This window comes from Lathamus discolor, chromosome 1 (genome assembly GCF_037157495.1).
Source record: "Lathamus discolor isolate bLatDis1 chromosome 1, bLatDis1.hap1, whole genome shotgun sequence".
Taxonomy (NCBI): domain Eukaryota; kingdom Metazoa; phylum Chordata; class Aves; order Psittaciformes; family Psittacidae; genus Lathamus; species Lathamus discolor.
The window spans coordinates 110,816,430-110,830,342 of NC_088884.1; the positions used below are offsets into that span (position 1 = coordinate 110,816,430).

The 13,913-nt window shown below is 47.4% G+C and overlaps 1 protein-coding gene across 6 annotated transcripts in view; it reads left to right on the forward strand.

Annotated features, from left to right (window-relative positions):
* Positions 1-13,913, forward strand: part of LEF1 (lymphoid enhancer binding factor 1) — a 69,787-nt gene that overhangs the window by 30,288 nt on the left and 25,586 nt on the right. For all 6 annotated transcript variants that reach the window (XR_010615095.1, XM_065690462.1, XM_065690428.1 and 3 more), the window contains one exon: positions 10,872-11,004. Coding sequence is in view for 5 of the 6 variants with exons in the window: in XM_065690462.1 (XP_065546534.1) it covers positions 10,872-11,004 (133 nt within the window). In the remaining variant the exon portion in view is untranslated. The remainder of the gene's footprint in view (positions 1-10,871; positions 11,005-13,913) is intronic.

The following is a 13,913-nucleotide window of genomic DNA, read 5'->3' on the forward strand; positions in this document are numbered from 1 at the left end:
GCCTCGGAGCTGATGTAGGACAATCCCTTGAGAGGTCCTTCATTGACTCTTCTCTTTGGCTGGAGGCAGGGCTTTGCCATGAGGTTGCCCTGTATGCTTTTTGGGGAGGAGGTGGGGAAATCTTTCGTAAGCTGCCCTGGGAGACAGCAGGCACAAAGGTGGGGTGCTCCATCTTTTCTGGGAACCCCTTTTCCCTTCCTTTTTCTGCTTTTCTTGCAGAAAAGGCAGCTTGCATGATTATTACATTATTATTACAGTAGTCCCCTGACCTAACTCATCTCCCACCATCTTCCACCATGGCTGGAAGGCATCAGTCCCTTTTTTCTATCTTCTTTGGCAAATGAGACTAAAAAAATACAGAAAATACAAAATACTAAAGAAGCGTTTGGATTATGTGTCAGCAGCTCAGCATCCAGCAGTGTTTTGCCGTAGCTTAATTGGTCCTGTTTACACCAAGAGCCCAAATGAAACAGCCGCCATCAATGGTTTGGGCCCAAAAAAGTGTTTGCAGCCTTGCTCCTTTGAACCATTGCCTTGCTCAAGCCATTCTTTGCTCTTCTTTAACTGTGTGCTCTGAGGTTTATTTTTTTAGCTACACGTAAATGTAATTTTAGGGCATGTTTTTGTGTCTTACTGACATGCCGAACACCCATGGGGCTGATGTATAAAGTGAAGTTAGTAGCATACAACACTTTTGTTTGTACTGAATTCATCTTACACAATGTGGTAAAAATAATTCCTGTTGTGACCTTCTACTGGTGGTTCAAATAACCTGTCTAATTGACGTTCTGTTTCTGGAGGGCCCTATTGCTTTAATTCCTGTTAAAATTGGGTTTGCCTTCTGTGGAACAGTGCTGAAGAAATTAAGTACTTGCAAATGCGTTTCACCTCCAGATAAATGTTGCCGTTTGCATTTTCAATCCTAGTGAAGCTTTGGCAGACTGCTGCTTTTGGCCTAATCATTTGTACGTTTTTAGGGATTTTTAATTTTTTTAGTTTAAAAATGAATATTTTATTTTAAGCCTTTGGACCATCTTGCCCACATCCAATGATGGATGTCTAATGAGATGACTTTTTGCCTCTGCTAAATGGTTATATTGTTTGCACTGATGTATGCTAAGACTTGATGCATTAAATCTTTGGTCATTAGCAGATGCCATTAGCAGAAAAGTCCAAATCACTTAGAGCAGGGACTTAAGACTTTCGTTAAAGCCTGAATTTGCATGTTACTGGATAAATCTGTTAATATGGTTTAGCTCGACTCATGGAAGTTACTTGAAAACTTTTTCCAGTGTGTATGCAGGGTCAGCGGAGCCTGGGAGCCTCAAATTTGGAGAAGGTGGCCCCTCTGGTTCTTCCTTCATACCCCATCAAGTGCTGAGTGATCCCTCCGCCAATTCCACCTGCCTCCATCACCCTTAACACCTCACACACAGCTCCAGCTGTCAGTGTTGGGCTCCAAGCTGGGCACAGGTCTGCTGCACTTCTGCCATGAAATTCCCCTGAAGTGGTTGAAATCCCAGTGGTGGGGGCTCCTTGCCATTTTTCAGAAGGCAGACAAAGCAGGAGCACTTCCAAAACCAGCAGTAACACCGAGTAGTGTGACCAGCACAGCTTGATCTGTGTTTTGCTAGAATTAAGCAGTTGCTGCCTGGTCAACCTCTAAGTTGCAAATTTAGGCATGGTGAACAGGTTTTAGACACATAAAGGTATGTCAGGTGCTTGCAAAGGCATCTGAGCCTTTGTCCTTCTATGGAACAGAGCTAAGATGCCTTCTCAATGCATATCATGCTCTCACATTTTCTTAACCAAGAATATTTCTGTTCAGTACGTCTTAAAAATTGATGCTCAAAGAGAAGTTGACCCATCTCTCAGTCTTTGGTCTGATGGTCTTTGTTATGGCATGTGATGCTGAATAGGCTGTAACATAGACATTGTGTAAATACATTTAAGAGATGTCCTATTTCAAGCACGTTTGATCCACTATGTGTACAATACCGAAAGGTATCTTCCTGTCACCAGGGTGCAGGACAGGTGTTTTCCTCAGCTCCCCCTAGAAGCCCGGGCTGGTATCCTGTGGGATGTGAAGAGGCCTATGAGGAAAAGTCATCCCATCCTGTGACGCATGTTGTCTGCCAGAACAGGAACGCTGGGCTTCAGGGGCTGCTGTCAGGCCACCTGCTTTCACACAAAACTTGTATGCTTATGCAGCATTTCACTTGCCTGAGCAGTTTTCATGCTTGATTTCAGTGGGTGCTCCTGCCCATGGCATGGGGGTTGGAACTAGGTGATCTTAAGGTCCTTTCCAACCCTAAACATTCTATGATTCAGTGATTTTCTTGAGTGCATTCCTTTGCCTGGGAGAGGCATGGTTAGCTCACGGGTCTGAGTACCCCAGAGAAGATGCCGAAGTTGCTGTGAGCAGGGATCCTGATAACCTCAAGGCAAGCAAAACCAGCTTGTGTCTTTGTCTTAACTCAGCAAACAGCTGTGGTGACAAAAACCAGAGCAGCTTTGTCCCCAGGGAAGAGCTGAAGACGGGCATAAGAGGTGACACTGGGATGGGCTCCAGCACCTTTCCCCCCATCCAAAACCCCTGGGGCTCCCTGGCACTAACATCCCTGTTGATCCTGCCCTGGCAAGTGGCCAGGCTGTGGGCATCGGTTCCTCTGATGTCCTGTGGGCTTTCTCTGCTGGTTTAGGGCAACAGTCTTTATCGTCAAAGCAATTAATAAGCCAGACCTGTGACTCAGAGGCTCGAGCTTGGGCTTGTTAAAACACTGTGGTGCCTGTGTTCCTCTTGGCCAATAAAGTACAAAAAGGACTGTGGGCTGGTCAGGAAGCAATGGTGGAGAACGCCTTTTTGGATTACAGGACCAGCTTCTGTTTCATGCAACGATGCACGAGGCAAAAGCAGGGATGCTGCACAAGATAGAGGATGGGGAGCTGTGGCCTGTGGGGCCTGTCTCCACCCGGAGTATTTCTAGTGCCAGTGGTCCCATTTACCAGGTTTTGGGAGTGCTTAGTGACTGCTGGGATCAAGTGTATGATTTGATGTGGCAGGTTGACACTTGTTGGGTGCGGGCTTCTTAGTGCATGTATTTACATCAGGGAAAAGATGGACTAACTGTTCAGGATAAGCAAAGTTAAAAAGGACCATCATGGGGGAGCAAGAGCTTAAAATGAGCATCATCTGGCAAATTGCAGAGTGTTTGCTGGCAATTAATTGCTATAAGGGAGGACCTGCTGCCGAGTTTGGAGAGTGAAATTAAACACTGCAAAGTATTTTAACGCGGAAAGCTTTCCCTGTGAGCATGTGGCTTTGCTGGGGATTTAATGTCATATCAGCCAATCTAAAACCAACGAGCTGTGCAAAACTAAGTATAATCTGTGTATATGTGAACTTGCAGTACATAAATAGAAATGGGCTTGTCCTCCCCCGATCAGAGCCTTGCAAGACCTGCCTGGCTCCCCTCGTGGTTCACCAGCGCTCCAGGTCTCCCAACAGCCTTCCTGAGCAGGCAAGAACAAACAAATTAAGAAGACACGGGAGAGAAGAAAATTGAGGTAGCAGGGGATTTCTAATCAAGCTATTTTAATACTGGGTGTGCTTTAATCACTTACTTAATGGCAGTGCTTAATGAACACTTGAAATAAAGTGTGTTTCTGTCAGGTTCAACACCCATGTTTTTAAAGTTGTCTTGAGGGAACTCAAATGCTTATTACAACTTTTCAGCAAATCCCCATCACAGTTGTGCTATATTAATTTCCAAGACTGAAGGGATGGGGGGGGAGAAAGTTGGTAAAGGAATGTAGATAAGCCGTTAGCATGGTGCTTTCTCACTAAAGTTGCAATTAACCTGAATCCACTTACTGATTGTAATCTGTTTTAAGACAGATGCTTATTCCAGGCTTTATCAAATCATGTTTACTCTTTTCTTTACAATGCTCTTCTGGCTGTTGTACTGAAGTTTTTATTGCACATGACCCTTCCGGCTTCAGGCAGAAGGGTTTGCTCTGACTCTCCTTGCCTATCCTTGTACGCTGCCTGCCTTGTCCCGCCGTGACAACCCCTTTGCTGCTGGTGTACGTGGCTGCGGACCATGTCACAGCACCATCAGTATGAAGCTGCTTTTTCCATGCATTGCAGCCACAGCCACCTGCTGCTGGGCTTCCCAAAAAGGAAGGCAGTCTGGGTACCTGGAAAAGGGGCACAAACTTTTTCTGCTCCCAAATAACCCTGGGAAGCTCTTAGCAAGGACCCTGGGTACCTCCTTCATGGGCTGGTACACTGGCAGCTTCTTCTCTCTGTTCCCTGGGGGTCTCCTGGGATGCTGCAGCTCTGTATCGCCTGATGCAACGTGTCCTGGGGAAGGGGGAAAGGATTCAGTGACAGACTTAAAGTACCTTTCTTGCTGTCCCATTCCCTGACTCTCAGCACTAAATACAACTCAATTGCATGGCAAAGCGCTGAAGTGCATTACGTAAGGAAAAAAGGGACCAGAAGGATTCTTTTCTGACCTTGGCAAGCCATCCATTTAGCCCCTGAAATGTGTGATTTTGACTCTAGCTTTGTTCTGAACAAGTATTAGCAGTTTTAAAGTCATAAAGCTTCACATCGGAGTGAACACAGTGTTTCACTTTGCTTCCTTACTGTGGTGACTCCCTGGGGTGTCACCCTGCTGACTGTAAGCACAAAAGGTCAGTGAGATAAGTGGCCTCCCACTTCCGAGTTGTGAAGCAGGGTGAAAAGACTGCGCCTTTTCTATTTGGCTTTCATAAATCACAATATTCCTAAGTCCCTGTTTCCTGTGAGCAGGGTGTTCCTATGGGCGTGCTTTCCCATCCCTGCTACTTTTAGCTTCAGGTGAGGCTAAGAGGTTACAAATCCACCACCCTCGTGCCTTCTGTTTCATTTTCCCAACTGTACTGTCTTGAGGATTGGAGAAAGTCTTAAAAATTAAGCATAAAGTGATCTCTGACATCAGGAGCCTGGAAGGAGCTTGGCTTTGGACATGAAACTTATTTGCCTTAAACAAATGGTTTGGGGATGAGGGGTACACTGAGCTCGCTCTATATCACGCTTGCTGCATCTCTGCAAAGTTGCCTGTGGAAAGAGATTGTATGATAGCTCCCAGGGAGGTGGCAAATTATAATTGCAATTATTGCTGGTGTTGATGAGCTTGTTTCATCTATTGGTAACTAGTTCTGGCCAAACCACCTTACTGGTACCTCCTCTTCAACCCTCTGTGCTAAAGCTTATGATGAACCTGGACAAGAGTCTGATTTTGACATTGTTCCAGAGCTACATTCCTCTTGGTCTTGCATTTTTATTGCAACAGCTGGTCAGCAAAGGGGTAAATGCAGAGTTAGTTTAGCAATTAAAATGCTATCACCGTTTTGAGAAGACAGCTACAACTGCTGTCTTCCAGGTTTGCTAAAAACTGTCTGCCTAAGGATGACTTCGGGGCTCTAGGAACTAGAAGTTAAACAGGCTAAAAAAAGGATGGATTTTTCTTGTTCCTTCAGGGCAAGGTGTCCTCAAATCCTCCAACAACTCATTGGTCCTTTTATTTTGAGGTACTGCTATAGCAATAGTGGGATGGTTTGGGGTTGCTGTGGGTTTTTTTTGGAACAGCTCTATTGTTTTGTGTTTTCCTCCTGGATTTAACATTCGCTGTCAAAAAGTCGAAGCCATGTTATTTCAAAATGACCCCATCTTTCAGGAACAAAAGGGAAGGCATGCATTTCTCCATTCTTAAGTTTTGGTTGTTGTCTTTTTGGTTTTTGATTGGCTTATTTTAGTCTGAATTGAGAAGACCATCTGCTAGTGCCTGTACCCAGTGTTGACAGGAGAGGAAAAGTAGACAGGCTGGGGCCTTTTTGGGCTTCCTAGAAGCAGCTTTGTGTTTAAAGAAAAGAGGAAAAACAAGACAAATACCCACCCGGCACCTCTTTGGGTGTTGACCCAGGGATGCTTGGGTCTTGTGTGCACAGGTTCACTTGCAGGTCTCTGCGAACCCCCTTTGTAGATGCGTGTCCTTTGAAGGGCTGTAAATTTAATATCTTTCTCTGTGCAGCAGCTGGAACAAATGGTCCCCCAGGTCCAGCGGGAGCTCCCAGCTGCCCGCCTCACCCGGCTCTGACCTACAGGCATTTTTGCCATGGCTGTCTCAGGCTTTTTATAATTTTTGCACACTTGTTGCGTATAGGATACCTTACAGGTGCAGGCCTTCTCTGACGTGTTAGCTGGTGTTTGGAGGGGGGCTTGAGCTCTGTGTTTTGCTGGTAATCTTGTTTTTCTTCAGCAACATTGAAAAATGAGGGAAAATTTCCTGGATTCAGACCAAATTAAAATGGTGAGTAGCTCTGTAAATAGAGGTACAGCATTGCCATGCAGAGTACTTCAGGGATTACCCAGCCGCGTGGCAGCAGCTGTGCCAGTGCCATGGCTGGGGGATTTCTTCTCCCTATCCTTGCCCAGCCCCAAATGCCTGAGTACAGTTCAAGCTTTACCATTTGCGGACCATGACTGTGGTTTGCAAGGGAAACGTTTGCTCTTGTACCAACTTGAGTGTTTTTTTCTGCCTTGTAACACAGCAATACCTTTAAAGCAGTGCCTGGTGCATGGTGAAGTGCCTACTGGAAGTGCCGATTGCTCTGTCATTGTCCTCTTCCCTGCAAGCTCTTACCCTTGGCTCACCATCGTTTTATTAGGGATATAGCATCCTGCCATTGACTGGCCGAATAATTGCTGTTTCTGGCATATGTGTATTTGCACAGCCCTGCCTGTTTGCCCTATTGGTGTCCCTGCTGGGGACTGTTCCCTGCCTGTGCTGCCTCACCTCCATCTGAGCACATGCTAGGGACAAATAAAAGATACCAACTGTGAAGGCCAAGCTGATGAGCAAACATCCAAACAGAAGTGCCCCAGGAGGGCTAAGGAGAGGTCCCATGAGCAAGCCAGTTCCTAGAGGATTTGTCCCTGCACATGGCAGGGGGGTTGGAACTAGATGATCTTAAGGTCCTTTCCAACTCAAAACACTCTGTGATTCTATGCTGCCATAGGCTGTGCAGTGGGACTGGAGCCCTCATGGGCCAGCAGCCTCCGAGAAGGAGGCCAGCAAGGTTTTGTGAGGAATTGTCCCTTTGAGCTTGCTTAGGTGATGCCTTCGCCATTAACATTCTATGTCATAACGGACTATGACTTATGCATGACAAGGTGCCTTATAGTGTAACAGAAGGTATTCAGGTTTGTAACCTGCAGGTCCTCATTTTTAGTTATTTACTTTTTCCAAATTGCAGATCTTGAGCTAGGCTGTATGTTTCTAGAAGTTGCTTAGGTACCAAAATACTATGTTTCAGTGGATGGGGATAATTTCTATATTGAAATATTGAAGAATCTTATGTAGGACAATGGGTAATTATGTAATTGTCTTGTTGAAGGCATGTGGGACCGATTGGGTTTTTCAGGAGAAGATTTTTAGGTTATGTTGAGGAGAAAAGGTGCTTGGCAATCCATGCCTATATTAAATGTAAATGTCACCAGTGTGACGGGGAGAGTTGTGGTGGTCGATGGCTTGGTTAGCAAGTGCTGAGCGAAGCATGGGGGACCAAGTTCCTCCTGTGTGGAGATCACGCTGACCCAGACTGGTGATCTCTGGGTTCAGGTCTCTGTCAGTTGCTCAAGTGTTTGTGCAGGTGTATGCACCCTTTTCAGAGGATTAGGGAGATACGGAGCAGGGATGGCATGTTTGTGGGGGGAGGAGGAAGTCTATGGGCAAAGACACTGGGCTGCAGTAGGAGTCTAATCAGCACTGCCTTGTACCTCGGTGGGAGGTGGGATTTGGCTGTGTCGTGCAGCCCTGAAGAGCCTTTGGGGCAGTAATGCCTGTTGTGAGTAGTAGGTGCTAGAAGGGGCTTCAGCATTATCTCTAGTCCAGATATCCTGAGGGTGAAGGGTGCAGGCCAGCACCCATGGGATCGGATGGTGTGCATGGGATCAATCTGACCCTGGCCTCAGGGTGGGAGGGGAACAAGAGGGGCATCCAGGTCTGCATACGGGATCTTGGTCTCCTGCCCTGAACCCTTTCTGGGAGGAGGGCCCAGACAACCCACCTGGGTTGGTGTGTAGGGCAGGTGCCACAGCAGAACTGATTTAGTCTGTAGGGCATTTGCAAAACGTCCTCAGGCCTTTCTCGTCCTGGTTTCATTCTGCACATGTCGCCTTGTGTTTTCTCCCCATCAGTCCCCGTGGTCATCTTGGTGGGACCACAGGGAAAAGGAAGACGCAGCTTTGCCCCTGTCTGGAGGCAGACCTGGGTGGCCAGCAGAATTTAGCTGCCAGAGCTCCATAGGTCCTCCTAAAGCAGTGTGGGACACGCAAGCTGGAGATATCATTATAATGATTGTTGTTATTGATGTCGTTATTATTAACATTATTAATATTATTTATTGTTACTATTTTTTCCCGTTTCTGGCTCTGCAGACCCCCAAATGCTCTTAATGGAGATGCACCCCGTTTATATGTTAATTTTAAGCCCGCTGACAAGCGGTTTGCTTTTCTCCTGACTTCTCACGGTTCCTTCGCCCGTTGAAAGCCGCTGCCGTGGGCTTAGGGGATAAGGTGCCGAGAATTAGAAAAGAAAATAAAATCTCCAGGATGCTGGCGAGCGAGGGGGCACAGGGATTGGCTTGCTCAAAGCACAAACGGATGATGTCTGAAAGCGAGTAACCCTGATACCAGGGGCGTGCATGACAATTGCATCCAGCATAATGCAGAATGTTAATTACTAAATTCCGAGAAATTAATGCTGATTAGCAGCTGCGTGTGTGTGACCTAAATACAGCTATTGCTTGATCTTGATTCGTAATATATAGTTTATTGTTGATAAAGCAATTGCTGAATGGTGGGCCGGCCCGCAAGCCTTGTAGCGAAAGACTAAGGCCTGATTTGTAAATCGTATGAAATTTGTTGGCATGTGTTTTTTGTTGAATTTATAGAGACAAGGAAGATGAATAGCAATCTGAGCTGTCCCCTTTACAACTCAACTCATAGATATTATTGAGAATTCATATTGCTTTTATTATTTGGTCACAAAAATGGACCTAATGCTTGTTGGCTTTAAAACACCTACGAGTGCCGCTTTCTCTCTCCATCTTGCGAAATATAAGACAAGGCCGAAGCTTAAATTAAAATCCTCAGGTTCTTATCTCTTTCCCACAGGAAAGCAAATCTGTGTTGAAAACCGTAAAATTAAGAGGAGAGCAAGGATAGCATAATTTAGCAAAAATTCATGGCACCAGATTCTGAGCTATATGACTGGAGGGATAGGTCAGACATTAAGAAGATACTGCCTGCTAATGCAAGTTCCTTAAGGTGGTGCTCTGGAAACAAGGCAAGCAGAAAATGCTGCACTGGTTCCCATTTGCTCCCTTTCCTCTACTCCTACCGGCCTTAACAATAAATTGAATTGTCCATTTAGTAACCCTTCTGCTTCCAAAAGTCCAGAGAAATCCCAGGTTTGTACTTGGGAGTATTGTCCTAACATCTGTTTGTGCTGGGATTTCGGTAGTGAACTCAAAGAAAATGAATTTCGTTGGGCTCTTGATTTGTTTTCTTAATTCCTTATATTTGGCAGGCTGTCCTTGCTGAGCTTTATCAGTATTTCTGTCTGAAAGACAACCTTTATTTTGCCCCCCCACCCCCCCATTTAGATTTTAATTAACACCTTTTTGTGCCATAATTAATTTTGCTAGGGGCAGATTAGACTGCTGGGGTACAGATGAGGAGTTCCTGTCACATGCTGGCACCATTGCTATGGCTTGTTCCACCATGGGAAGAACAACTTGTGTTTGAAGTAGTGTTAATACAGCAGCATTTTGTGGGGACGAACAAGTCCTGTCGTCTTGCAGCCTCGATCAAAGAGCGTGATTTTGGGTGGCATCCCTCCGTCATGCTGAGTGACCCCTCCCCTGTGCCTCTGCAGGAAATGCTGATGGGAAGTGTGTGTCTTGGCCTGCATGAGCATTGCCTTACAGCGCCCATTTTGAGACCCTCTTGAGCATTTGTAGTGCTTTGGTTGCCCCTTGGCATGATGTGGCAAGAGGCCTCCCAGCTGTCCCTGGGTGGTCAGAGGGTTTCCTCCCTAACTGACCCCCCTGAGAGGCCACTGCCAACTGCTTATGTGTGAAGTCAGGCTTTTAAGGGTGTTTTTCCAGTTACGTGGTACACAGACCAAGAGATTTCAACCAGAGTTTGTAAAATTGCAAGGGAAAAAACCCACCATACTCTTTGGCAATAGTGGGGGCTTGTTCCCGCTGTGCCATGCTGTGTCTGTGCAGGAGAGCAGTGGAGAGGAGGAGTGAAGATGATGAAGCTCATGTCGCTCTTAAGGGTGAAGACATGGCAAACCTGCAGTTTATACCTTTGGGTATTTTTAAGGCTGATCCCACCACCAAAGGGTTTCTTCAGCACTGCTGCTGGCTCTGCCGACCTTCTTTCACAGCCCTTGGTGTGCTTTGTGGTGCTCCTCCCGCCCTATGGCTTTCTGGCCAGTGCTTCCCCCACCCTGTTTCCCTTTCTTCCAAATGCTTTTCCTCCTGTTCCCGGCCCCTGCCCATTTCCACACACTTCCTCAATGCCCTCATCCCTCCTCAGGTGCCAGTGGTTCCAGGATGCTGATTCTGGCAGCAAACCCGGTTGCCATTCACCAGCCCCAATGTCATCTCTGTCCATCTGTTCCCTCTGCTTTCAGTAATGCAGATATGTAAAATTGCATTTTGGGAGTGTTTGCTGGTTGTTTGGATGTTTTCTTAATGCAGAGAGCCCAACCTCGCTGACACAGTTTAATTTCCTTCTTCTCTTGCAGTCAAACAAGGTGCCAGTGGTACAGCCTTCTCATGCGGTTCACCCTCTCACCCCTCTTATCACCTACAGCGATGAGCACTTTTCCCCAGGGTCGCACCCGTCTCACATCCCCTCTGACGTCAACTCCAAACAAGGTGAGCCTGTCCTATGCCAGTGTGGTGGGGGTGCAGAGTGGTCCCAGTGTCCCCGTGCTGCTGATTGATAGAGCTTTTATTGTAGCATTTTAGAGGGAGGGTTCCAGGTGTGCGTGCCTGCTTTCAGAGGTGGTGATTCTGACATGATGCTGATGTTTAACTTGGCTGTTTAAATCTTGCTGTCCTGAATGTAATAATTCGGGCTTGCTTTACTCATCAAAATCTTTGAAAATCTCAACAAGCAGCAGCCAGTCCTTACCATCCCCTGTGGCGCCCAAGGCTTGCAGCATGTAGATGCAGAAACGTCAATCATAGAATCATAGGTTGGTTGGGGTTGGAAAGGACCTTAAGATCACCTAGTTCCAACCCCCCTGCTGTGGGCTGGGACACCTTACACTAAACCATGCCACCCAAGGTTCTGTCCAACCTGGCCTTGAACACTGCCAGGGATGGAGCGTTCACAACTTCCCTGGGCAACCCATTCCAGTGCCTCACCACCAAACAAAGCTCCGTAGATCCTCAAGTTGGCATGTCAGACCAGCCCCACTCCAGGGTGGTCTTCAGGCCCCTGGGCGGCAGCCTCCAAGGTGCCAAGCCCAGCCTGTGCTGGGAGCTCCTGCCCTGGTGAGCCCAGGGGTTTCCTGGGGAGGGTGTGCTTGCTAGCATTGGGAAGCAGGAGCTTGGAAGAGAACATGGTGGTTGTTGCAGAGGTGCAAGGGGAGGACTGACCCTGGCTGGCATGAGTCTTAGCTGGGGTTTGGGTAAGAGCCTGAGGAGGAAGAGCTTACGTAGGAGAGCTGGTAGCCAAGAGGGAAGGAGAGGGAGCAGAGGGTTTACAGCGGTGTTTGCTGTAGTCAGGACGTCTGTGCATGGAGGTGAAGTCTGTCGGTGCCAAGACTGCTTCTGAAGGGTGCCTCTCCCTGCCTGTTCCAGCACTTGCGTGTCCCACCACATGGTATGACACCTAGTTGACAAGATCGTGAAGCTTTGCTTTACCTGGGCACACATCCACATGCACAGTTGTCCCATTTTTCTGGAGTGGTTTCCAGCCACCATCACTCACGGAAAGAGACTTTTTTTAGTTCTGACTTTCCCTGAATGCCCCGGTTCTTATTTTGGCCTTGCCATGCAGATAATAACATGGGCCTTGTGGCTGTCTGTGTGTTTTGCTTTTTGTTGGTTAGTTTGTTGGGGATTTTTAGGGAGGGAGAATTAAAAAAACCTACTCTGCCTGGAAAGCCTGGCCTGTAAATACATGTGTAATATAATTCTCAGAGTTGGAAGAAGCAAATGGAGACGTTCTGTCCTCATTTGTCTTCCTCCTTTGTTTAAGTGCCGAGGAGAAGGATGGCTATTCATGCTCATTCCTTGAAATCCCAGGGGTGCTGCATATTAGAGAAAGGGATTTCTACCTCTTGCCCAAGCTGGCTGCAGTGGCTGGGCATACCCCACTGCTGCAGTTCAGGAGCTCAAGAGGTTTTCACCTACTGCATGATGGGTTTGCCCTCCTGCACCCTAGTTCTTTGCCTTCACCCCAGCCTACGTTTGTCTTTCCTGTCCTGCAGGCCCAAACTGAACATTTGGTTTGTTTTTTCTGCTGCTTTTCCTCCCTTCTGCCCTTTCTTGCCCTCTCCCTTGCCCAGCCCCAGTGCATTCCACCGCTCACATCCTCACTCCTGAAGGTCTCCAAGCCTGGCGAGGGGCTCTGCCTGGGGTCAGTCAGGGGCATCTCTGGCACCAAGCTTGTGCCCCTTTGGTGTTCCTGAATGGGCTCTTGGTTCCTTTGCTCAGTGTCTAGTGAAGATGGGGATGGATAATGTGGGATGGAGACTTCTGGTTGTGGCTGTGGCTGTCTCCTTGATGTGTGTGGTCCTCCCATACTCCCTGCTTCTTCGCCGCTGGCGTGTGGGAGCAGCCCCAGTGAAGTGGCCCATGCAGTTGCTGCAAAGAGAGGACTTTTTTGTTTCCCTTGGGTCCTCTGCCAAATGCCTCCAACCATTGTTTCTGTCCTTGCCTCCCACTGTGGGTCTGGAATGAGGCACTGCCCTGGCGCCCTAGCCCTGATGCCAGGATGCCCTCCTCCCACCAAAATCCCCCTGCCTGCAGCACTGCTCCTTGCACCGCAGGCACTTTGAAATGGACACCCAGCCACTGCCTTGCTGAAGGTGGTCACTTCTTTCTTTCCCCTTCCTTCTCCCCCTTTTCCCCCCTCCCTTTATGTTTTCCTTAACCCTGTCATGCACAAGAACTTGCTCTGGAGAGCACTGGCTTTTCAATAGCTGTATCTTTTCCTGCTGGGCGTTAGGTAGCGAGTAGCCCCTCATAAGGGACCAGAAGTTTTGTTCTAGCAACAATCACTGTGTGTTAGTGCAGAGAGAGCAGCATTGTCTCCTTGGGTCAGAAATGTGGGTTTGGGGAAGGAGCAGCCCAGCTCCCTGTGCAGAACTTGGTCTGGCAGGGGCCAGGTCATGTTCGCACTCCCAGGAGCATCGACTGTCACTAGAGATGAGGTGCTCCGCTTGGTTTTCATCTTTGTGTTGTGTTTTGATTTTCTTTAAACTGCTCTGAAAGAGCATTCCTTCTCACATAAAAACCCAGGGATACGTAAAGTGTTCCCGCTCCTGTCAGCCACCAGCTGGTTTTTACACCTTTGAAAAGACAGCTGGACAGAAATCCGATCCTCAGCCAGGTTGTGGTCCCAAGTCTGGGAATGAAGCGGTTTTGAGACAGTAACACTGCCAGTATTTTTTCCTGTCCTTTTCTGTACACAGTCCTGAAGGATATTCACCAAATCTTGTAATTAAATTCAGAAGATTTAAATACAGACTGGGGGTGGGGAATAAATCGGTGGCATCAATCTATAAACCAAGTCTCAAGGTAGCACACACTCAGTCTTGGACCTTTGGAGT